Source organism: Apostichopus japonicus, chromosome 22, assembly GCF_037975245.1.
Source record: "Apostichopus japonicus isolate 1M-3 chromosome 22, ASM3797524v1, whole genome shotgun sequence".
Lineage (NCBI taxonomy): Eukaryota > Metazoa > Echinodermata > Holothuroidea > Aspidochirotida > Stichopodidae > Apostichopus > Apostichopus japonicus.
Window position 1 is genome coordinate 108,652 of NC_092582.1, and position 25,412 is coordinate 134,063.

General features: G+C 35.1%; 1 protein-coding gene across 2 annotated transcripts in view; it reads right to left on the reverse strand.

Moving 5' to 3' along the window:
* Positions 1-25,412, reverse strand: part of LOC139964225 (uncharacterized) — a 184,854-nt gene that overhangs the window by 72,408 nt on the left and 87,034 nt on the right. For both annotated transcript variants that reach the window (XM_071965669.1, XM_071965668.1), the window contains exons 11-24: positions 22,801-22,899; positions 22,335-22,391; positions 21,415-21,522; positions 17,908-17,961; positions 17,345-17,398; positions 11,036-11,089; positions 8,594-8,692; positions 5,183-5,281; positions 2,958-3,056; positions 2,167-2,211; positions 1,521-1,619; positions 1,271-1,324; positions 811-864; positions 193-246 (exon numbers count right to left, since the gene is read on the reverse strand). In XM_071965669.1, the coding sequence (XP_071821770.1) occupies positions 193-246; positions 811-864; positions 1,271-1,324; positions 1,521-1,619; positions 2,167-2,211; positions 2,958-3,056; positions 5,183-5,281; positions 8,594-8,692; positions 11,036-11,089; positions 17,345-17,398; positions 17,908-17,961; positions 21,415-21,522; positions 22,335-22,391; positions 22,801-22,899 (1,029 nt within the window). The remainder of the gene's footprint in view (positions 1-192; positions 247-810; positions 865-1,270; positions 1,325-1,520; positions 1,620-2,166; positions 2,212-2,957; positions 3,057-5,182; positions 5,282-8,593; positions 8,693-11,035; positions 11,090-17,344; positions 17,399-17,907; positions 17,962-21,414; positions 21,523-22,334; positions 22,392-22,800; positions 22,900-25,412) is intronic.

The following is a 25,412-nucleotide window of genomic DNA, read 5'->3' on the forward strand; positions in this document are numbered from 1 at the left end:
ACACAGAACATCTATATTCTATTCTCTAGATAGTCCATAGATATTCTGTAGATACATAATATCTATAGACTATTATGAAGAGAGTCTATAGATATTGTGTAAACACAGTTACATATACAATTTGTTTTAGGTTTATAAGGAGAAATGCTCAATGTTTATGAACACATTCAATGACATTTTGACAATTCTTACCTTTTCACCTGGTGGTCCCATGGATCCAGGGTCACCTACCATACCGATCTCACCCTAAACATAAGCACACAAAGGGTATTAAAACATTAGGGTAATGATTGTTCTTGAATCAATACATAAATAAATGAAAACAGTCTACTACTGATCCTGACAATAGATAGAATGACAAAAAAATGGCAACTTTGTTTGCAAATGCATTGATATCTACTTATACAACAGACATTCAAATTCAACAAACCTAAATCTGTATGACCAGCTTCTCAAGTTCTATTTCTGTAACCATTTCTTACTCAACAGTCTACAATCTACTTAACCATCCCCCCACCCAACCCCACCTCACCCACACTTCTCCCTAGAAAAGACATCAGTGACCATCTGCATAAACATGAACTCCTGGACATAATGTAATAAGTACTGCATAGAAAATATTGTCAATTTCCTGACCAAAATAAATACCTCTGGATCTAAATGATTAGTTAATCATTGATGAATATCAAGATAAAGAACTGTAAAGAGGAATTCCTCAAACACAATGAATCCAGTTCACTCATGCCAATCACTCATGCAATATTAATATGTGTCTTAAGAATCACACCATCTTGTGCATTAAATCTTTACCTTTGGTCCTTGAGAGCCTTCGTTGCCACGGGGACCAGGGGCACCAACTGCACCCTAACATGAACAAACAATACCATTGTGATTGGAGTATAATATTTTAAAATAATTATTAAAAATTGACTGAAACAAGATGAAAATGAATGAACCAATTAACAATGGAAGAATAAACACAGTTAATCAAGGGATTACAGATTTATAGCAGCAATGACACAAACAAGTTTGTCTCAGCTAACTAATAGCTCAAATCTTTTATGCAAGTTTGTTACTGCAATCACTGACAAGGATCATACAAAGTATATGCACATCATATGTGATATCTTTTCATCACCTGTCCATAAATAGACTGCTCCCATTGAGAAGATATGTTATAAATACCCCTTTAACTTGACATCTTCCCCACCACTACCACCACTACCACCACCTGATCCACACCCATCATTGTCACAGTTAAGATGATTACCTGAACACCTTTAGGTCCAATATCTCCTTTGAAGCCTGGAAGGCCATCAGCACCCTGAAGAAAAGTAATAAACAGCTGAATAAATCTTTGAAATAATTGTATCATATTTATCACAAGCAGGTAACAAATTAATGTTCTTGTGTACTGTATTCATATGATGTGCCTGAACATCATATTTCCCTCTATATATTCCTCTCTATTTTTGTCCCAAACCTTGCCTTCTCTGACAGACTACATAGAAAACACTCACAGCAGTTCCTTTGCTGCCAGTTGCTCCCATTGGTCCACGTGCACCTTTCACACCATTTGGTCCCTGGTAGCCCATGTTTCCTTGAGGTCCAATATCACCCTGGAAAATGATTGCATAAAATGTCAGATAGTTTAACATCCTCCAACTCTGTATTTTTCAAGGTTACAGATAGAAAATAAACACATAATTTTGTAACTTGAACAAATCTGAAGAGCTCCTTCCAAAAGAAGTTTTTCCTGGCTCCGAATCCAACTAAACATGTAAATTGATCATGCAATACTCTACAGTTCCAGTCTGGTTTTCAGGGAAAGAAATTACGTTTAGAAAGATTCTCTCCTTGCACAGCTTTAGAGATATCCGTGGACAATGTTTTCTTCTTTAAACAGTATTTGACATAGGAAACAAGCACCGGTGTGAGTTTGCATTCTATCTCTATTTGATTTGCATGATATGCATATTAAACAATAAAAACTAACTACAAACAATTAGCAGACTCAGACAAATACCTAAAACATGTAAAATTTAAATTAAAGATAAGCTACAGTAGATAAACAGAAATGAGTTTATAATAAGTTAATAATTTATCCAATACATTTATTAATGAATTCATTTGTTTAATAATGCAATGTTTCATCCTGTTCCTTACCTGTTCTCCTTTTGGTCCTGGTCCACCATCATTACCTGGGTGACCCTGTCAACAAATAATGTACAAAAGTTTGATAATGTGACTAAAAGCTAAGCAGACTGTTTTTGCTGTTTTGGGGTGAACTTTTCATACCAAATTCTGCAAACAATGCAGTTCCTTTGCTTACCTAACAGACATTTATATTTCATATTCAAGAAGATGTAAAAACTTTGAAAGCTACCACTTTGATTCTGGTAGGTGACGAAACTACTATGGAAAGTATCTGGGAATAAATGTTTTATTAGGAAAAAATCAGTAATTTTTCAATGCAGAATATTTTTTTTATTGAGGAATTCTATGAGGTATTTTTTATCAAGGTCAACTACCATCTGGTTTCGGTAGCATCATAGGTGTTACAAAACCTTGTGACCAAAAGAATAAAGAAACTTAAGGCTACTGGATTTTGTCTAAATTCACACTCATGTGACAGGTCAATAACTATCATATTCTATCTTCCCATATAGGCATTCAGGTTATTCCAAACCCAGTTGGGAACTCACAAGATTTAAAAAAAATTCTGTTCACACTCGTGATTCTATAGGGCATAACTGAATATAACTCTATCTGCCAATGCCCCACCCATTTCCCACCCCTACCAGTCTACCCAGCCTTGCTGGAAATGCACATGTAGTATAAGAACCCAACACATTCATTAAAACATTGAATCAACCTGTTCTCTATGTTATGTATTCCGTTGTCACAAACATAATAACAACTCTAAATTAGATATATGACATTAACATATTACTTACTGGAGGACCATCCAGACCAGCTGCACCTGTCAAACCCGGTTTACCTACTGGACCTTGTATACCTGGTGGACCCATAGCCCCCTGAGGACCAGATGAACCCTGAAAAATTTAAACGGAAAGATTCATTACAAAATGAGAAAAAAAATCAATTACATACCACAATTTTAAAATAAGTGATTGTATCCTTGATGATATTGAATGTAGTAATACTGCTGGGATTATATTGATTGTGAACGTGATCACATGCAAATGAAACTTTGAATGGATCTTTGTGAATATGGGCAATGCATGACATCAGATTCAACTCAGTGTTGAACACTCAATCCTCTTGAAAACCATATAATTGATACTTGTTATATGGTAAATACTGGCAGGCTGATTATCTGGATATCATTACACCATGGGGAAACCATGGATTACTGCTTTGTGGAAAGAAATCTTTGATGGTCTGATTAATGTGTGAAAAGCCAAACACTGGGCTTATAGCTGTTCAATGGGTGCAACTTCAGTTCAATGGATATGAGAACAGGTAATGGGTATGAGAAAAGGTAATGGGTATGAATAAAGGTAATGGGTATGAGTAAATGTAATGGGTAAGAGTAGAGGTAATGGGTATGAGTATAGGGAATGGGTATGAGTAATGGGTATGAGTAATGGGTATGAGTAAAGGTAATGGGTATGAGTAAAGGTAATGGGTATGAGTAAAGGTAATGAGTATGAGTAAAGGTAATGGGTATGAGTAAATGTAATGGGTATGAGTTAAGGTAATGGGTATGAGTAAAGATAATGGGTATGAGTAAAGGTAATGGATATGAGTAAAGGTAATGGGTATGGGTATATGTAATGGGTATGAGTAAATGTAATGGGTATGAGTAAAGGTAATGGGTATGAGTAAAGGTAATGGGTATGAGTAAATGTAATGGGTATGAGTATATGTAATGGGTATGAGTAAAGGTAATGGATATGAGTAAAGGTAATGGGTATGAGTATATGTAATGGGTATGAGTAAAGGTAATGGGTATGAGTAAAGGTAATGGGTATGAGTATATGTAATGGGTATGAGTAGAGGTAATGGGTATGAGTAAAGGTAATGAGTATGAGTTAAGGTAATGGGTATGAGTAAAGGTAATGAGTATGAGTAATGGTAATGAGTATGAGTAATGGTAATGGGTATGAGTAAAGGTAATGAGTATGAGTAAATGTAATGGGTATGAGTAATTGTAATGGGTATGAGTAAAGGTAATGGGTATGAGTAATTGTAATGGGTATGAGTAAAGGTAATGGGTATGAGTAATTGTAATGGGTATGAGTAAAGGTAATGGGTATGAGTAAAGGTAATGGGTATGAGTAAAGGTAATGGGTATGAGTAATGGTAATGAGTATGAGTAATGGTAATGAGTATGAGTTAAGGTAATGGGTATGAGTAATTGTAATGGGTATGAGTAAAGGTAATGGGTATGAGTAAAGGTAATGGGTATGAGTAAATGTAATGAGCATGAGTAAATGTAATGGGTATGAGTAATGGTAATGGGTATGAGTAAAGGTAATGGGTATGAGTAAAGGTAATGAGTATGAGAAATGGTAATGAGTATGAGTTAAGGTAATGGGTATGAGTAATTGTAATGGGTATGAGTAAAGGTAATGGGTATGAGTAATGGTAATGGGTATGAGTAAATGTAATGAGTATGAGTAAATGTAATGGTTATGAGTAATGGTAATGGGTATGAGTAATTGTAATGGGTATGAGTAAAGGTAATGGGTATGAGTAAAGGTAATGGGTATGAGTAATGGTAATGGGTATGAGTAAAGGTAATGGGTATGAGTAATGGTAATGGGTATGAGTATAGGAAATGGGTATGAGTAAAGGTAATGGGTATGAGTAGAGGTAATGGGTATGAGTAAAGGTATACTGCATATCAGTAAAGATAATTATGCAAGAATAAGAATATAGACTCACTAAAAGTCTGACAGTTAATAACAACACTTCAGCAAGTACTTTCAAACTAGGTAGGCTCAAAGAGATTCATATGTAAGTGTGGTAGATTTAGGTTGAGTGTCAATGCTTGTTTTGAACAGCAATAGCTTTTCTCCAGATTGAAACTCACAAAAGTAGTTCCTCTTTTGTTGTACCTGATGGAAAGATACAGTAAGCGAGAAATACAACAAACAGCTTTTGGGTATACCAGAAAATTAAAATTAGAACTAAAGTGGACAGGGAGGCTTACAGGAGGTCCAACTTTTCCAGCCTCTCCTTGAGGACCTGCAAGTCCGGGCATGCCCTGTGATCCCTTGGGTCCTGTCGGGCCAGAGTCCCCATCTGAGCCCTACGAAGGAAACAAATTGTAAGAAGGAATGTAATGTGCAAAACAATTACATTGAAGACTACATGATTTCATGAGATGAACATAAAACTAGTCTATATCAAGTGTCTGTATGTACATTTGTACTTGAAAATTGGTCACTGAATGAATATAAGCTGTTTCATGGATCTGTTAGGTATATGTCCAATTATCAAATTGTCACAGAATGAACTGAATGAACATAAGCTATTTCACATGTCTGTTTGGTACATGTGCACTTGTCTTTGACTGAACATAAGCTATTTCACATGTCTGTTCGGTACATGTGCACTTGTCTATGACTGAACATAAGCTATTACACATGTCTGTTCGGTACATGTGCACTTGTTTATGACTGAACATAAGCTATTTCACATGTCTGTTCGGTACATGTGAACTTGTCTATGACTGAACATAAGCTATTTCACATGTCTGTACGGTACATGTGAACTTGTCTATGACTGAACATAAGCTATTTCACATGTCTGTTCGGTACATGTGCACTTGTCTATGACTGAACATAAGCTATTTCACATGTCTGTTCGGTACATGTGCACTTGTCTATGACTGAACATAAGCTATTTCACATGTCTGTTCGGTACATGTGCACTTGTCTATGACTGAACATAAGCTATTTCACATGTCTGTTCGGTACATGTGCACTTGTTTATGACTGAACATAAGCTATTACACATGTCTGTTCGGTACATGTGCACTTGTCTTTGAATGAACATAAGCTATTTCACATGTCTGTTCGGTACATGTGCACTTGTTTATGACTGAACATAAGCTATTTCACATGTCTGTTTGGTACATGTGCACTTGTCTATGACTGAACATAAGCTATTTCACATGTCTGTTCGGTACATGTGCACTTGTCTATGACTGAACATAAGCTATTTCACATGTCTGTTTGGTACATGTGCACTTGTCTATGACTGAACATAAGCTATTTCACATGTCTGTTCGGTACATGTGCACTTGTTTATGACTGAACATAAGCTATTTCACATGTCTGTTCGGTACATGTGCACCTGTCACTGAATGAACATAAGCTATTTCACATGTCTGTTCGGTACATGTGAAGTTGTCACTGAATGAGAATAAAGCTATTTCACATGTCTTTTATGTACATGTGCACTTGACTATGAATGAGAATAAAGTTATTTCACATGTCTGTTCGGTACATGTGCACTTGTCTATGACTGAACATAAGCTATTTCACATGTCTGTTCGGTACATGTGCACTTGTCTATGACTGAACATAAGCTATTTCACATGTCTGTTCGGTACATGTGCACTTGTCTATGACTGAACATAAGCTATTTCACATGTCTGTTCGGTACATGTGCACTTGTTTATGACTGAACATAAGCTATTACACATGTCTGTTCGGTACATGTGCACTTGTCTTTGAATGAACATAAGCTATTTCACATGTCTGTTCGGTACATGTGCACTTGTTTATGACTGAACATAAGCTATTTCACATGTCTGTTTGGTACATGTGCACTTGTCTATGACTGAACATAAGCTATTTCACATGTCTGTTCGGTACATGTGCACTTGTCTATGACTGAACATAAGCTATTTCACATGTCTGTTTGGTACATGTGCACTTGTCTATGACTGAACATAAGCTATTTCACATGTCTGTTCGGTACATGTGCACTTGTTTATGACTGAACATAAGCTATTTCACATGTCTGTTCGGTACATGTGCACCTGTCACTGAATGAACATAAGCTATTTCACATGTCTGTTCGGTACATGTGAAGTTGTCACTGAATGAGAATAAAGCTATTTCACATGTCTTTTATGTACATGTGCACTTGACTATGAATGAGAATAAAGTTATTTCACATGTCTGTTCGGTACATGTGCACTTGTCTATGACTGAACATAAGCTATTTCACATGTCTGTTATGTACATGTGCACTTCTCAGCTAGTCTGTGAATGAGATCAAGCTATTTCACATGTCTGTTATGTACATTTGCACTTCTCAGCTAGTCTATGAATGAGATCAAGCTATTTCACATGTCTGTTATGTACATTTGCACTTCTCAGCTAGTCTGTGAATGAGATCAAGCTATTTCACATGTCTTTTATGAACATTTGCACTTCTCAGCTAGTCTGTGAATGAGATCAAGCTATTTCACATGTCTGTTATGTACATTTGCACTTCTCAGCTAGTCTGTGAATGAGATCAAGCTATTTCACATGTCTGTTATATACATTTGCACTTCTCAGCGAGTCTCTGAATGAGATCAAGCTATTTCACATGTCTGTTATGTACATTTGCACTTCTCAGCTAGTCTATGAATGAGATCAAGCTATTTCACATGTCTGTTATGTACATTTGCACTTCTCAGCTAGTCTGTGAATGAGATCAAGCTATTTCACATGTCTGTTATGTACATTTGCACTTCTCAGCTAGTCTGTGAAAGGGATCAAGCTATTTCACATGTCTGTTATGTACATTTGCACTTCTCAGCTAGTCTGTGAATGAGATCAAGCTATTTCACATGTCTGTTATGTACATTTGCACTTCTCAGCTAGTCTGTGAATGTGATCAAGCTATTTCACATGTCTGTTATATACATTTGCACTTCTCAGCCAGTCTGTGAATGAGATCAAGCTATTTCACATGTCTGTTATGTACATTTGCACTTCTCAGCTAGTCTGTGAATGAGATCAAGCTATTTCACATGTCTGTTATGTACATTTGCACTTCTCAGCTAGTCTGTGAATGAGATCAAGCTATTTCACATGTCTGTTATGTACATTTGCACTTCTCAGCCAGTCTGTGAATGAGATCAAGCTATTTCACATGTCTGTAATGTACATTTGCACTTCTCAGCCAGTCTTTGAATGAGATCAAGCTATTTCACATGTCTGTTATGTACATCTATGTCCACTTTCCATGTCGTCTGCTTTCATGTCTATCTGTACATGTGCACTTGAGAAGTTCAAATCAAGAATAAGATAAATATTTGAAACAAATGAAATCATGTAAAGTATTTATACAGAGGTTAAAACTTTTTGTGTTTGAAATCAGTATATATTCAGGTCCATCCGTTCTCTGAAGGTACTCATATTGTTATCATTAAAGAACCTGTTAAGGAATTCATTTCTTTTACTATTTCTCCCTTTTCATTTTTAAAATTTAAAAGATTAACTTTTCAACCAATGTATGGAAGAATATTAAAATCATCATACTTGTAGCAGGATCATGCAAATTTCATGGTCAAACAGGATATGACTGTACCACACCAGTAAATCTTCTTTTTACTTACAGGGGGTCCCATAAACCCTGGTCCACCACGAGGTCCAGAAGGGCCTCTAATACCCTGGGGTCCTGGCATTCCTGGATCTCCTTGCTCTCCTTCAACACCCTATCAAGAAAAATAAACGTAAAACGAAAGTCAAGGCAGACAGTCGGACAAAATTGTGACTTCATTACAATTCTGTTCCCATATTCCAACTTTATATTATATAAGTGTTCGTCTTGGTACTGTGGGTATTCAAAATGACCTTTAATAGCAGCAATCAATTATGTAAGATTGAGAATAAACATACTTAGCAAAACTAACATGTATGTTATGTAAGTGAATACTCCAAAAATGTCAAACTCAAATGTATGTTATGTAAGTGTTACAATACACCCACACAGCTTAAGTAACATGTATGATATGTAGGTGTTACAAGACACCCACAAGACACCCCTACAAGACACCCCATGTATGTTATATAACTGTTACAATACACCTATTGAGCTAAAGTGACATGTATGTTATGTAAGTGTTACAATACACCAATTAAGCTAAACTAACATGTATGTTATATAAGTGTTATAATACATCTACTATAAAAGGTAAACTCACATGTATGTCATGTAAGTGATACAATACACTCACAAAGTTAAAAACACACGTATGTGATGTAAATGTTACAATACACCCACAAAGCTAAACTAACATGTATGTTATGTAAGTTTTACAATACACCTATTAAGCTAAAGTGACATGTATGTTATGTAAGTGTTACAATTATGTAAGTGTTACAATACACCTTTTAAGCTAAACTAAAATGTATGTTATATAAGTGTTATAATACATCTATTATAAAAGGTAAACTAACATGTATGTCATGTAAGTGATACAATACACCCACAGAGTTAAACTCACATGTATGTCATGTAAGTGTTACAATATACCCCACAAGGCTAAACTAACATGTATGTTATGTAAGTGTTACAATACACCCACAAAGCTAAACTCACATGTACGTTATGTAGGTGTCACAATACACCTATTAAGATGAAGTGACAGGTATGTTATGTAAGTGTTACAAACACCCACAAAGCTAGAATCACAAGTATATTATGTAAGTGTTACAATACACCCACAAAGCTAAACTAACATGTATGTTATGTAAGTGTTACAATACACCTATTAAGCTAAACGAACATGTCTGTCATGTAAGTGTTACAATACACCACAAAGCTAAACTAACATGTATGATATGTAAGTGTTACAAGACACCCACAAAGCTAAACTAACATGTATGTTATGTAAGTGTTACAATACACCTATTAAGCTAAACTCACATGTATGTGATGAAAGTGATACAATACACCCACAAAGCTAAACTAACATGTATGTTATGTAAGTTTTACAGTACACCCACTTAGCTAAACTCACATGTGTGTTATGTAAATGTTACAATACACCCACAAAGCTAAACTCACATGTACGTTATGTAGGTGTCACAATACACCCACAAAGCCACACTAACATGTATGTCATGTAGGTGTTACAATACACATACAAAGGTAAATTCACATGTATGATATGTAAGTGTTACAATACACCCACAAAACTAAACTAACATGTATGTGATGTAAGTGTTACAATACACCCACAAAGCTAATCTCAAATGTATGTTTTGTAAGTGTAACAATATACCTAATAAGCTAAAGTGACATGTTTATTAGTGTTACAATACACCCACAAAGCTAAACTTTCATGTATGTTATGTAAGTGTTACAATATACTGTACCAAAGTGACATGTATATCATATAAGTGTAACAAAACACCCACAAAGCCAAACTCATATGTATGTTATGTAAGTGTTACAATACACCTATTAAGTTAAAGTGACAGGTATGTTATTTATTAAAATATTTACAACCAAATACAGTACAATCTGGATTATCCTGGGTTATCTGGATATGACTCCAATCATTCAAAATTGTATAATATTGCACATGTTTAATCACTACATGGGCTAGTACGTCAAACTACATTATCCTCATTGCAAACAGATATTTTGGACCCTTGGTACAGGTTTTCATTACCAGAGCTACTGTATTTCACTGTGCTTTCACTTTCTAGAGACAACACTTATAAATGCATACTTTCCAAAAGTACTTTTGATCTTTTCCCCCTCCCCCATCCACCCCACCCACCCTCAATCATCCCAAAACATTTAAGAATGTTAATTTAACAGCTGTGTCTCAGTATAGGCAAAACATTGAGAAACATTGGTCCATGAAAATTGAATTAAAAATCAGCTAAAGTTGCTGTTGATTCTGAAAATGATTGATAAATATATGTATCTATATATATATATATATATATATAACTATAAATCGTGATTGTTTTTCTATAGAGGAGGGGGGTTGTTGGCAGATAGGAGGGGCCAGAGATGTGAGTATGCATAACAGTAAACTTACCGCTCTACCTTTAGGTCCTTGGTCTCCTGTGGGTCCTGGTAAACCAGACTTGCCCTGCATTAACAAGGAGAAAAGTTTCATTGTCAGAAATTAGTTTATGTGTAAAAGTAAGTTGGCCTGACGTTTCGATCCTAGCAGGATCTTCTTCAGAGGCTAAATGACAAGTAACAGTAACAGAAGGTACAAAAACACGCACAGAATACAGACAGGTTAATGAGCATGGTGAACAAAAAGAGATAGATGTAAGGGGATTAGTAGACAAGGGATGGAGAGAAGAAAGAAAGAAACCATCAGGGGAAGACGAGAGGTAGGAGATAAACAGTGGAGGGACAAAGAGAGGATTAAGGGAAGGGGGTAGGGAATAAACTAGAGAAGGACAAAGAAAGAAAGATGTGTATAAGAAAGGGTGGTAGAGAGCTATCAGAAGAGGAGTTATAAGGGGGATCAAGGGGGTTGGAGGGGGGGACAAAAGAAAAGTTAGTCATGTCCTTCCTGAATGTTGAGCCCATGAGGTTGCATGGTGCAAAGGCGCTGCATCCACAGTCTCTCTCTGCTGATTCGTACTAGGTCAGGACGGCTACCTAAAGATTCAATCACCTGTAGGGACATGTCATTAATGGTATGATTGGAAAGGTTAAAGTGTTCTCCAACTGGGGTCTCAGTCTTTGTTGAGTGTGGATCTGTGACCATAGAATTGCTTCTTGAGGGTGGTTTTGGTTTCGCCAAGTTTAGTTAATTTCAGATCACGAAGAAAAGAATTGTAATATGCTGTTACTTCATAATAAGCACGCTGAAGCAAAAAACGAGAACCCACAGCCAATCACTACATTACTCACCCTGACAGACGTGAAAGGCACAAGAAGGGAGGTCAATGCTTAGATACCTGATGTTCATATCTGATCTGGAAAAATATGACCAATGTTTTTTATCCTCTTATACGTAACTAGATGCTGTACCCATTGTCATACTATTTAGGATATGTAACTAGATTCTGAACCAAATGCCATACTATTCAGGATATGTAACTAGATGCTGTACCCATTGCCACACTATTCAGGATATGTGACTAGATGCTGTACCCATTGCCATTCTAATCAGGATATGTAACTAGATACTGTACCCATTGCCACACTATTCAGGATATGTAACTAGATACTGTACCCATTGCCACACTATTCAGGATATGTAACTAGATGCTGTACCCATTGCCATATGCTTCATTTGTAACTAGATACTGTACCCATTGCCATACTATTCAGGATATGTAACTAGATACTGTACCCATTGCCACACTATTCAGGATATGTAACTAGATGCTGTACCCATTGCCATATGCTTCATTTGTAACTAGATACTGTACCCCTTGCCATACTATTCAAGATATGTAACTAGATACTGTACCCATTGCCACACTATTCAGGATATGTAACTAGATGCTGTACCCATTGTCATTCTATTCAGGATATGTAACTAGATACTGTACCCATTGCCACACTATTCAGGATATGTAACTAGATGCTGTACCCATTGCCACACTATTCAGGATATGTAACTAGATGCTGTACCCATTGCCACACTATTCAGGATATGTAACTAGATGCTGTACCCATTGCCATTCTAATCAGGATATGTAACTAGATACTGTACCCATTGCCACACTATTCAGGATATGTAACTAGATGCTGTACCCATTGCCATATGCTTCATTTGTAACTAGATACTGTACCCATTGCCATACTATTCAGGATATGTAACTAGATACTGTACCCATTGCCACACTATTCAGGATATGTAACTAGATGCTGTACCCATTGCCATATGCTTCATTTGTAACTAGATACTGTACCCCTTGCCATACTATTCAAGATATGTAACTAGATACTGTACCCATTGCCACACTATTCAGGATATGTAACTAGATGCTGTACCCATTGTCATTCTATTCAGGATATGTAACTAGATACTGTACCCATTGCCACACTATTCAGGATATGTAACTAGATGCTGTACCCATTGCCACACTATTCAGGATATGTAACTAGATACTGTACCCATTGCCATACTATTCAGGATATGTAACTAGATGCTGTACCCATTGTCATACTATTCAGGATATGTAACTAGATACTGTACCCATTGTCACACTATTCAGATTATGTAACTAGATGCTGTACCCATTGCCACACTATTCAGGATATGTAACTAGATGCTGTACCCATTGCCATACTATTCAGGATATGTAACTAGATACTGTACCCATTGTCACACTATTCAGATTATGTAACTAGATGCTGTACCCATTGCCACACTATTCAGGATATGTAACTAGATACTGTACCCATTGCCATACTATTCAGGATATGTAACTAGATGCTGTACCCATTGCCATACTATTCAGGATATGTAACTAGATGCTGTACCCATTGCCATACTATTCAGGATATGTAACTAGATACTGTACCCATTGTCACACTATTCAGATTATGTAACTAGATGCTGTACCCATTGCCACACTATTCAGGATATGTAACTAGATGCTGTACCCATTGCCATACTATTCAGGATATGTAACTAGATGCTGTACCCATTGCCATACTATTCAGGATATGTAACTAGATGCTGTACCCATTGCCATACTATTCAGGATATGTAACTACATGCTGTACCCATTGCCACACTATTCAGGATATGTAACTAGATGCTGTACCCATTGCCATACTATTCAGGATATGTAACTAGATGCTGTACCTATTGCCATACTATTCAGGATATGTAACTAGATACTGTACCCATTGTCATACTATTCAGGATATGTAACTAGATGCTGTACCCATTGCCACACTATTCAGGATATGTAACTAGATGCTGTACACATGGCCACATTATTCAGGATATGTAACTAGATGCTGTACCCATTGCCATACTATTCAGGATATGTAAGTAGATGCTGTACCCATTGCCATATGCTTCATTTCTAACTAGATACTGTACCCATTGCCATACTATTCAGGATATGTAACTAGATGCTGTACCCATTGCCACACTATTCAGGATATGTAACTAGATACTGTACCCATTGCCATATGCTTCATTTGTAACTAGATGCTGAACCCATTGCCACACTATTCAGGATATGTAACTAGATGCTGTACCCATTGACATACTATTCAGGATATGTAACTAGGTACTGTACCCATTGCCACACTATTCAGGATATGTAACTAGATACTGTACCCATTGCCATATGCTTCATTTGTAACTAGATACTGTACCCCTTGCCATACTATTCAAGATATGTAACTAGATACTGTACCCATTGCCACACTATTCAGGATATGTAACTAGATGCTGTACCCATTGCCATACTATTCAGGATATGTAACTAGATGCTGTACCCATTGACATACTATTCAGGATATGTAACTAGGTACTGTACCCATTGCCACACTATTCAGGATATGTAACTAGATACTGTACCCATTGCCATATGCTTCATTTGTAACTAGATGCTGAACCCATTGCCACACTATTCAGGATATGTAACTAGATGCTGTACCCATTGACATACTATTCAGGATATGTAACTAGGTACTGTACCCATTGCCACACTATTCAGGATATGTAACTAGATACTGTACCCATTGCCATATGCTTCATTTGTAACTAGATACTGTACCCATTGCCATATGCTTCATTTGTAACTAGATGCTGTACCCCTTGCCATACTATTCAAGATATGTAACTAGATACTGTACCCATTGCCACACTATTCAGGATATGTAACTAGATGCTGTACCCATTGTCATACTATTCAGGATATGTAACTAGATGCTGTACCCATTGCCATACTATTCAGGATATGTAACTAGATGCTGTACCCATTGCCATACTATTCAGGATATGTAACTAGATGCTGTACCTATTGCCATACTATTCAGGATATGTAACTAGATACTGTACCCATTGTCATACTATTCAGGATATGTAACTAGATGCTGTACCCATTGCCACACTATTCAGGATATGTAACTAGATGCTGTACACATGGCCACATTATTCAGGATATGTAACTAGATGCTGTACCCATTGCCATACTATTCAGGATATGTAACTAGATACTGTACCCATTGTCATACTATTCAGGATATGTAACTAGATGCTGTACCCATTGCCATACTATTCAGGATATGTAACTAGATACTGTACCCATTGCCACACTATTCAGGATATGTAACTAGATACTGTACCCATGGCCACATTATTCAGGATATGTAACTAGATGCTGTACCCATTGCCATACTATTCAGGATATGTAACTAGATGCTGTACCCATTGCCATACTATTCAGGATATGTAACTAGATGCTGTACCCATTGCCATACTATTCAGGATATGTAACTAGATGCTGTACCCATTGCCATACTATTCAGGATATGTAACTACATGCTGTACCCATTGCCACACTATTCAGGATATGTAACTAGATGCTGTACCCATTGCCATACTATTCAGGATATGTAACTAGATGCTGTACCTATTGCCATACTATTCAGGATATGTAACTAGATACTGTACCCATTGTCATACTATTCAGGATATGTAACTAGATGCTGTACCCATTGCCACACTATTCAGGATATGTAACTAGATGCTGTACACATGGCCACATTATTCAGGATATGTAACTAGATGCTGTACCCATTGCCATACTATTCAGGATATGTAAGTAGATGCTGTACCCATTGCCATACTATTCAGGATATGTAACTAGATGCTGTACCCATTGCCATATGCTTCATTTGTAACTAGATACTGTACCCATTGCCATACTATTCAGGATATGTAACTAGATGCTGTACCCATTGTCACACTATTCAGGATATGTAACTAGATACTGTACCCATTGCCATATGCTTCATTTGTAACTAGATGCTGAACCCATTGCCACACTATTCAGGATATGTAACTAGATGCTGTACCCATTGACATACTATTCAGGATATGTAACTAGGTACTGTACCCATTGCCACACTATTCAGGATATGTAACTAGATGCTGTACCCATTGCCACACTATTCAGGATATGTAACTAGATGCTGTACACCATTGCCATACTATTCAGGATATGTAAATAGATGCTGTACCCATTGCCATACTATTCAGGATATGTAACTAGATACTGTACCCATTGCCATACTATTCAGGATATGTAAATAGATGCTGTACCCATTGCCATACTATTCAGGATATGTAACTAGATACTGTACCCATTGCCATACTATTCAGGATATGTAACTAGATGCTGTACACATGGCCACATTATTCAGGATATGTAACTAGATGCTGTACCCATTGCCATACTATTCAGGATATGTAACTAGATGCTGAACCCATTGCCATACTATTCAGGATATGTAAAGTAGATTCTGTACTGATTGCTGTGGTTTAAGCCAGAAGAACAGGTAGGTTGGGACTGTCAATCCTTGCTGTCACATTGTATAATCTGTATTACAATGGTGTATTACAGCTATAGATTAGAAACAACTGCTTTGGCTCATTTGCTGGATTGTCTATTTCAAGAGCAGAAAGTAATGATAAATATGATTGTAAATAATAGAAATAAAATATGCAACTTAACTTTGGTTCAAAGGGACTCATTTTCATATTTTGGCAGTCAACAAAATATTTCATGCATGTCACTGTTAGAATATTGATAACATTTCCTTAAAATTGGGAGGGGCTGAAATGAAACTTGTAGTTAATGCAAGAAGATTGTCTAGATGATTACACCACTAGATACTCCCTTTTTAATGAAATATTTGATGCATAACCTCAATATTTACAACTTACAACTATTTGCTCCACAGAAATCTGTAGTTTGAGAAACACCATCATCACTGCAAAACAACACCTAACCTGAACTATTAGGCTACTGTATTTTAACATCCTTTCAAAGAGGAAAAGAAAACTGTTAACTTTGGGTTTGGTCAACGAGTTACTTACGTTTAAATAAAGTACTGCAAAATCAGAGAAATCCAGTGATGATTCAAGATACATTTACAAATTACTCAAGAACATCATTGATTTGCTTGCAGTTAGAATTCAAATCCTCATGTCAATGTGATACATTACATTGCAGTAAATTGTATTACACTTCAAATATAACACAAAGAAACAGTACTATGTTGAACTTACAACTCCATCAACTGATACAACATTAACTATCATTAACATTGAGCTCACAGCACCAATATCAAGTTTTGGTTTAGACCTACAACACTGTAAATTACTTTGAATTTATTTACTTACAAGACTGCCCTTGAGACCAGGAAAGCCAGGCAATCCATCAAAACCTCGGTGTCCCTGGAATATTGATAAGAAATGAGAAAGTAAATTAATACTCTCTCCTCTGGTGAAAGAATGGAATTCCTAAAGTTAAGTTGAGGCAGCTTTTCATAATGTCAACATCATTTGAAACATTAGAACATGACAAGTTTACTTACCAAATCACACTGTTTGGCAAAGAAAAACATATTAAGCACAACTAGAAATAATTGACACTTTCATAGTTCATAGGCATCATATAAACACACATGCACACACACATACATGCCATCCAATAAATTCCTTTGCTTTCAGCAAGGAATCATAAAGTATGAATAATTTTGCAGCCTTCAATTGACAATTTCCAGGTGTAAATGACACTTGTTTCTTTGCAATTACTACATTCTGTAATCTAGTTAAACACATCTATCTTCATGTTTCCATCAGCCTTACGACCTAAACCTATCAATTGGAAATCAATATTGTATACTTTTCTACACAAAATGTACTTTGAGGAATTCATGAAATATGCAGTATGATTCCCTTACCTTGAGGCCCATTGGTCCAGTGTGACCCCTTGGTCCATCCTTACCTGGGCGTCCCTGAGAAGAAAATTAGCAGTAAAATAAAGGCAGCAATGCCAAAAATACCTTTTCCCTTGCAAAAAAAAAACATAAATTCCCCTTTCCCTAAAATGTTGAAAACTTTGATCTGATGTGAAACACAACGTATCAAATTTAAACAAGATACAGGATTTATGACAACAAAAGCTTGCCAAATGAGTTCAAATTAAGAAGAATATATAATAGAGAAAAACTTCAATTGAGGAACAGACAATTGAGGGTATCACCAAGAAATTTAGGAAACAACAATCGTTTTCTTTGATATTTGCCTCACTTGACAAAACGACAATCAAAGAAGGGCTAACAACAAAGGAATAAACAAACAATATAGATAATACAGGCTGCACTATCCATTAACCTTCCTTATACTATATTAAACAAAGGAATAAACAAACAATATAGATAATACAGGCTGCACTATCCATTAACCTTCCTTATACTATATTAAACAAAGGAATAAACAAACAATATAGATAATACAAGCTGCACTATCCATTAACCTTCCTTATACTATATTAAACAAAGGAATAAACAAACAATATAGATAATACAAGCTGCACTATCCATTAACCTTCCTTATACTATATTAAACAAAGGAATAAACAAACAATATAGATAATACAGGCTGCACTATCCATTAACCTTCCTTATACTATAGTAAACAAAGGAATAAACAAACAATATAGATAATACAGGCTGCACTATCCATTAACCTTCCTTATACTATATTAAACAAAGGAATAAACAAACAATATAGATAATACAAGCTGCACTATCCATTAACCTTCCTTATACTATATTAAACAAAGGAATAAACAAACAATATAGATAATACAGGCTGCACTATCCATTAACCTTCCTTATACTATATTAAACAAAGGAATAAACAAACAATATAGATAATACAAGCTGCACTATCCATTAACCTTCCTTATACTATATTAAACAAAGGAATAAACAAACAATATAGATAATACAAGCTGCACTATCCATTAACCTTCCTTATACTATATTAAACAAAGGAATAAACAAACAATATAGATAATACAAGCTGCACTATCCATTAACCTTCCTTATACTATAGTAAACAAAGGAATAAACAAACAATATAGATAATACAGGCTGCACTATCCATTAACCTTCCTTATACTATATTAAACAAAGGAATAAACAAACAATATAGATAATACAGGCTGCACTATCCATTAACCTTCCTTATACTATATTAAACAAAGGAATAAACAAACAATATAGATAATACAAGCTGCACTATCCATTAACCGTCCTTATACTATATTAAACAAAGGAATAAACAAACAATATAGATAATACAAGCTGCACTATCCATTAACCTTCCTTATACTATAGTAAACAAAGGAATAAACAAACAATATAGATAATACAGGCTGCACTATCCATTAACCTTCCTTATACTATATTAAACAAAGGAATAAACAAACAATATAGATAATACAGGCTGCACTATCCATTAACCTTCCTTATACTATATTAAACAAAGGAATAAACAAACAATATAGATAATACAGGCTGCACTATCAATTAACCTTCCTTATACTATATTAAACAAAGGAATAAACAAACAATATAGATAATACAAGCTGCACTATCCATTAACCTTCCTTATACTATATTAAACAAAGGAATAAACAAACAATATAGATAATACAAGCTGCACTATCCATTAACCTTCCTTATACTATATTAAACAAAGGAATAAACAAACAATATAGATAATACAAGCTGCACTATCCATTAACCTTCCTTATACTATATTAAACAAAGGAATAAACAAACAATATAGATAATACAGGCTGCACTATCAATTAACCTTCCTTATACTATATTAAACAAAGGAATAAACAAACAATATAGATAATACAAGCTGCACTATCCATTAACCTTCCTTATACTATATTTGTTAACAGTGATGGTTTCCTGTTTGCTTTAAGCAGTGAAATTATTTACAACCAAAAGGTTCCATGAGTATGTGACTAAAGTGAGCAATGCTACAAAAGTATCTGTTCGACTATTTCATTTTGAACCCAGGTAAGATGGTTACAAACCTGGCACTGTAATATATAGCAAAAGACTATATTAGTAGTGAGTGAGCACAGTAATCATGTGACATTTAGAGAAGTATTGTGGCCAATGAAAGCTGAGATCTTAATTCTGTCTGTTTTAATTTACCTGACTGCAAATGACTAGGTATGTTTACTAAATATTTATAAAACATTTTTTTGTCTGCCTTTTCTTTTCTTTTCTTTTTTGCCCAAAGATGTAGAACTTTATTTTACACCTGGCTTCCCTTTTTATGGGCGCTCATCAATACTAGTTTCTCCCTTTTCTGTTAAACCATTCATGGGATGTTAATACAACACATGGAAAAGGAAGAAAAGAACTTGGTTCAATTTTGATATAAACGAAAGCTGTGAAAATGGTGAATATTTTAGCCAATGTTTTCTATGCAAGGAAATTAGAATTTTTAAGAAACCATCAGTCACCCATGACATCAGTTCAACAATCCTGCTAAGAGTCAAAACAACATTGATTGTAATGAATGAGAATACATCATATTTCCAACAACAAATCTTTACAAAATGAGGCTTCATAACATTTTACTATATTCTTAACAGGTGACTTAGACAGAATTGATATGTCATAGTCCAGGAAAAAGAAAAATGAGTGCCATTAATCTTTGCAGATTTTTTGGTTTTCAAGAAGTTTTCACCTTTAAAATTCTCTGGACTGCTCCTTATATTGATATTTATATTGATAAAGAGATGTTAAGGTTAATGCATTGTTTTATCAATTTTAATAGCTCAACAAAAGCATGTTCTTTTAACTCCACATCCATAACAGAGAACTCTTAGATGACAACAAACACCATTGTCCTTGACAAATTTGTTGTCATTTGAGGCTACAAAAGTCTTATGTTTTACCCCATTGAATTTTGTATTACTTCTTAGGAGCTGATATAATGGTCTATGTATTAAAATAAATAGTCCAGTCACTTTTAACTGATGAACCTCAGATATTTAAAAGGTCATTTCCCAAATTAATATTCATATAGAAATATAACCAAAACTGATAGTAGTGTGTTTTAACATATCAATATGAATCATGTACCTCCTTAATCCTTCATTTCTATGGCTGACAATACTGAAAGATTGAGCTGGTTCCTCCATTTTTTTATAAAGAAGACAAACAAGTGGTTCTAATTTGTTTACTACACAGCACTTACAAAAACTAACTACAATGAAGAAAACTAACATAATCTTTTGTATTTAAAACAAACTTGGAATGCTGCAGTTAACTGATATTTTCTCCTGCTTTGAAAAGAAAATTGTGCCTCAACATGAAGAAACGACTCCTGGGTTAATCACCACAAACATGGAAATGACTCCAACTCACTCTGTTTCCGCTCCTTCCATGTGAACCTGGTGCTCCTGGCATACCTCTGGGTCCAAAGTCTCCACTGGTTCCAAAATCTCCCTTTGATCCTTGTGGTCCTGGTGGGCCCTACAGGATCATCAAAAGGAACTTGTGAGGTGAATTCCAAGAAAAACTGATAAACCTAAAAAAAAACTTGAACATTTTACTTGGTCACAACCATATTCCTCAAAGATTAAATCCAGACGATGTCCAAGGAACTGACATGGACTGCTTTCATATCAGAAGGATTTATGTTAAGAAATTTGAGACACTAAGGGACGATTTTAAATGTGGTAATCATACAACTAATAATAACAGTAAGTACACAACATTGAATTAAACCACAACAAAATTGTGTGTGCAACTTTGACACATGAAAATGTCCTTTTTAAATATTGTTGGAAATTAGGGATGTTGACTTCTTGCAGATATATTTATTTATATATTTATTTTACAACAAAAGTGCATTCTAGTTATATTGGTTTGCAGTCCTGATTTGAGCAATAGTTTTTTCAAAGAAAGAAATTCCACAAAAGCATAAAATGACTGTTTTGCTTGATTCAATTATAGAAGAGAGTACTAGTACAAGTCAGCTGAAGTGATATATTTAGTATACTCAATGACATACCATTAACCCTAACCCTAACCCTAACCCTTAGTAAATATAGAATATAACTATAACTAAATATATCTAAATATAAAGTCAGCTGAAGTGATATATTTAGTATACTCAATGACATACCATTAACCCTAACCCTAACCCTTAGTAAATATAGAATATAACTATAACTATATATATCTGAATTTAACACTTAGTAAATATAGAATATAACTATAACTAAATATATCTGAATATGAAGTCAGCTGAAGTGATATATTTAGTATACTCAATGACTTACCATTGGACCAGGTCTACCGGTGAGGCCCAATGGACCCCGCTCTCCTCGCATGGCAATCTGATATTCAGAAAAATAAAATAATCTATAAGCAAACTATTATTATTATTAATATTTGACACCATTCTAATGCTGCTATCTTGTGAACTTGAAATATGTTACTTCTGAGCTTGTGTTAAAATATTCTTGCAGTGTAACAGTTAGAAGATATCAAGAGATTTGAATGCAATGATATTACTTTAAAGTAGTAACCTATGAAGTACAAAGAAATCAGCAACTACAGAACATGAAAATGCATCATCTTTGTCAAGTCTGCCCTTCCCTTTAATTTTATTTCTTTTGTGACACCAGATAAACTGTTTGTAATTGTTTCTGTTTTCTTAGTCTCCTATATTTAGTGCAGATTTTGAAGTGAAGAATCAATAGTAATCCCAAAATAATAATCGCTTTAAGTTCAATGAAATATTACCCGCTGTTCTTGGAGAACTTGTGTAATTGCTTGGAGATTGGCCGCGGAGGCTGGACCTTTATCTCCGGCAGTACTCGCAATCATCTGGACGATTTGTTGCTGTTTAAAAATAATAAAAGAAAACTCATATAAAATGCATGTTATAATGCTCAACAACACTTTCAAATAGGTTGGCAGAGGGCCAATAGAGCAAAATAACTGAAAAGAATTCAGAACAATCAGAAAGTAGCCTATTTTCCAGGTGATTTTTATGTATATATATTTTTTTTTTCATCAAACTGCTCCTGCACTAAATTTGATGGACAGATTACACAAGAATAAATGATCATCTGTTAGGTAAAAACTTATACTATTGGAGAGAAACATCACATGTACCATGACAACAGCAACAATACTTTGTATGCTTTCAGAAGTTGTTTTAAGTCAAACCTAATAATTCATCCTATGTCACTTTAGACTGACTTATTGACTTTCCATGTAGTGCAGAACACACTCTCTCCTTCTATCTCTCTTACTTCTAGGTTCAGAAACCACTTGAAAGGATTTGACATTGGTCACCATATGCTTTTACTATTGAAGTGATTAAACCCACCAGATACTTAATTGAAAGAGGCAAGTTCAATTCTGGAAAGCTTTACTATCATTTCTTCATCTGACCTGTCTCCAGGTCCATTCCTATTTTTCTATAACATCATAGTGGCCACCCACTCATAACAAAACCACACCCTAATATGCACCTAGTGGAACTGGAATCTTACAGCAATCAATTCCTTCATCCCATGGATTCATCTTTTTGTACAGTACAATGGAGTGATAATTGCTACAAAATATTGTACATCAAAATTGATTCATGTTTGCCTCAGGCTTAGCTGGTCTAGATCTTTCAGAAATGTTTTAAACTAACGAATAAGAAAACTTTTCTTTTTTTACTGGCAGTTAAATTTAGTGTTTTACTCCCTTGATGGAAGGGCATATATCCCACTGAGATAAGAATTTAAAGATGTAATTTAATAAAACTTTGACCTTCTTGCAGTGAGGATCAATATGCCAGTTGCTGTGCCATGTACATTATATTATCCCTATATGGTTGTTTTGTGCATCATTTCGCACAAGATATGCATGCACCTTTCAATATCACAATAATTCCCACAACATATATGATTTAGACTCTTACTGTCACCACATACAGCAGAGATTTAAACTCCACTGTCACCACATACAGTACAGATATAGACTACTGTCACCACATAAAGTACAGATATAGACTACTGTCACCACACAAAGTACAGATTTAGACTCTACTGTCACCACATATAGTACAGATACGACTACTGTCACCACATAAAGTACAGATTTATACTCTAATGTCACCACATACAGTACAGATATAGACTACTGTCACCACATAAAGTACAGATTTATACTCTACTGTCACCATATAAAGTACAGATTTATACTCTACTGTCACCATATAAAGTACAGATATAGACTACTGTCACCATTAAAGTACAGATATAGACTACTGTCACCACATAAAGTACAGATATAGACTACTGTCACCACACAAAGTACAGATTTATACTCTACTGTCACCATATAAAGTACAGATTTATACTCTATTGTCACCACATATAGTACAGATACGACTACTGTCACCACATACAGTACAGATATAGACTACTGTCACCACATAAAGTACAGATTTATACTCTACTGTCACCATATAAAGTACAGATTTATACTCTACTGTCACCATATAAAGTACAGATATAGACTACTGTCACCATTAAAGTACAGATATAGACTACTGTCACCACATAAAGTACAGATATAGACTACTGTCACCACACAAAGTACAGATTTATACTCTACTGTCACCATATAAAGTACAGATTTATACTCTATTGTCACCACATATAGTACAGATACGACTACTGTCACCACATATAGTATAGATACGACTACTGTCACCACATAAAGTACAGATTTATACTCTACTGTCACCATATAAAGTACAGATATAGACTACTGTCACCACATAAAGTACAGATATAGACTACTGTCACCACATAAAGTACAGATTTATACTCTACTGTCACCATATAAAGTACAGATATAGACTACTGTCACCACATAAAGTACAGATATAGACTACTGTCACCACATAAAGTACAGATATAGACTACTGTCACCATATAAAGTACAGATTTATACTCTATTGTCACCATATAAAGTACAGATTTATACTCTATTGTCACCACATATAGTACAGATATAGACTACTGTCACCACATAAAGTACAGATATAGACTACTGTCTCCACATAAAGTACAGATTTTTACTCTACTGTCACCACATAAACTACAGATTTATACTCTATTGTCACCACATAAAGTACAGATATAGACTACTGTCACAACATAAAAAACAGATATAGACTACTGTTACCACATAAAGTACAGATATAGACTACTGTCTCCACACAAAGTACAGATTTATACTCTACTGTCACCACATAAAGTACAGATTTATACTCTACTGTCACCACATAAAGTACAGATTTATACTCTACTGTCACCACATATAGTACAGATATAGACTACTGTCACAAC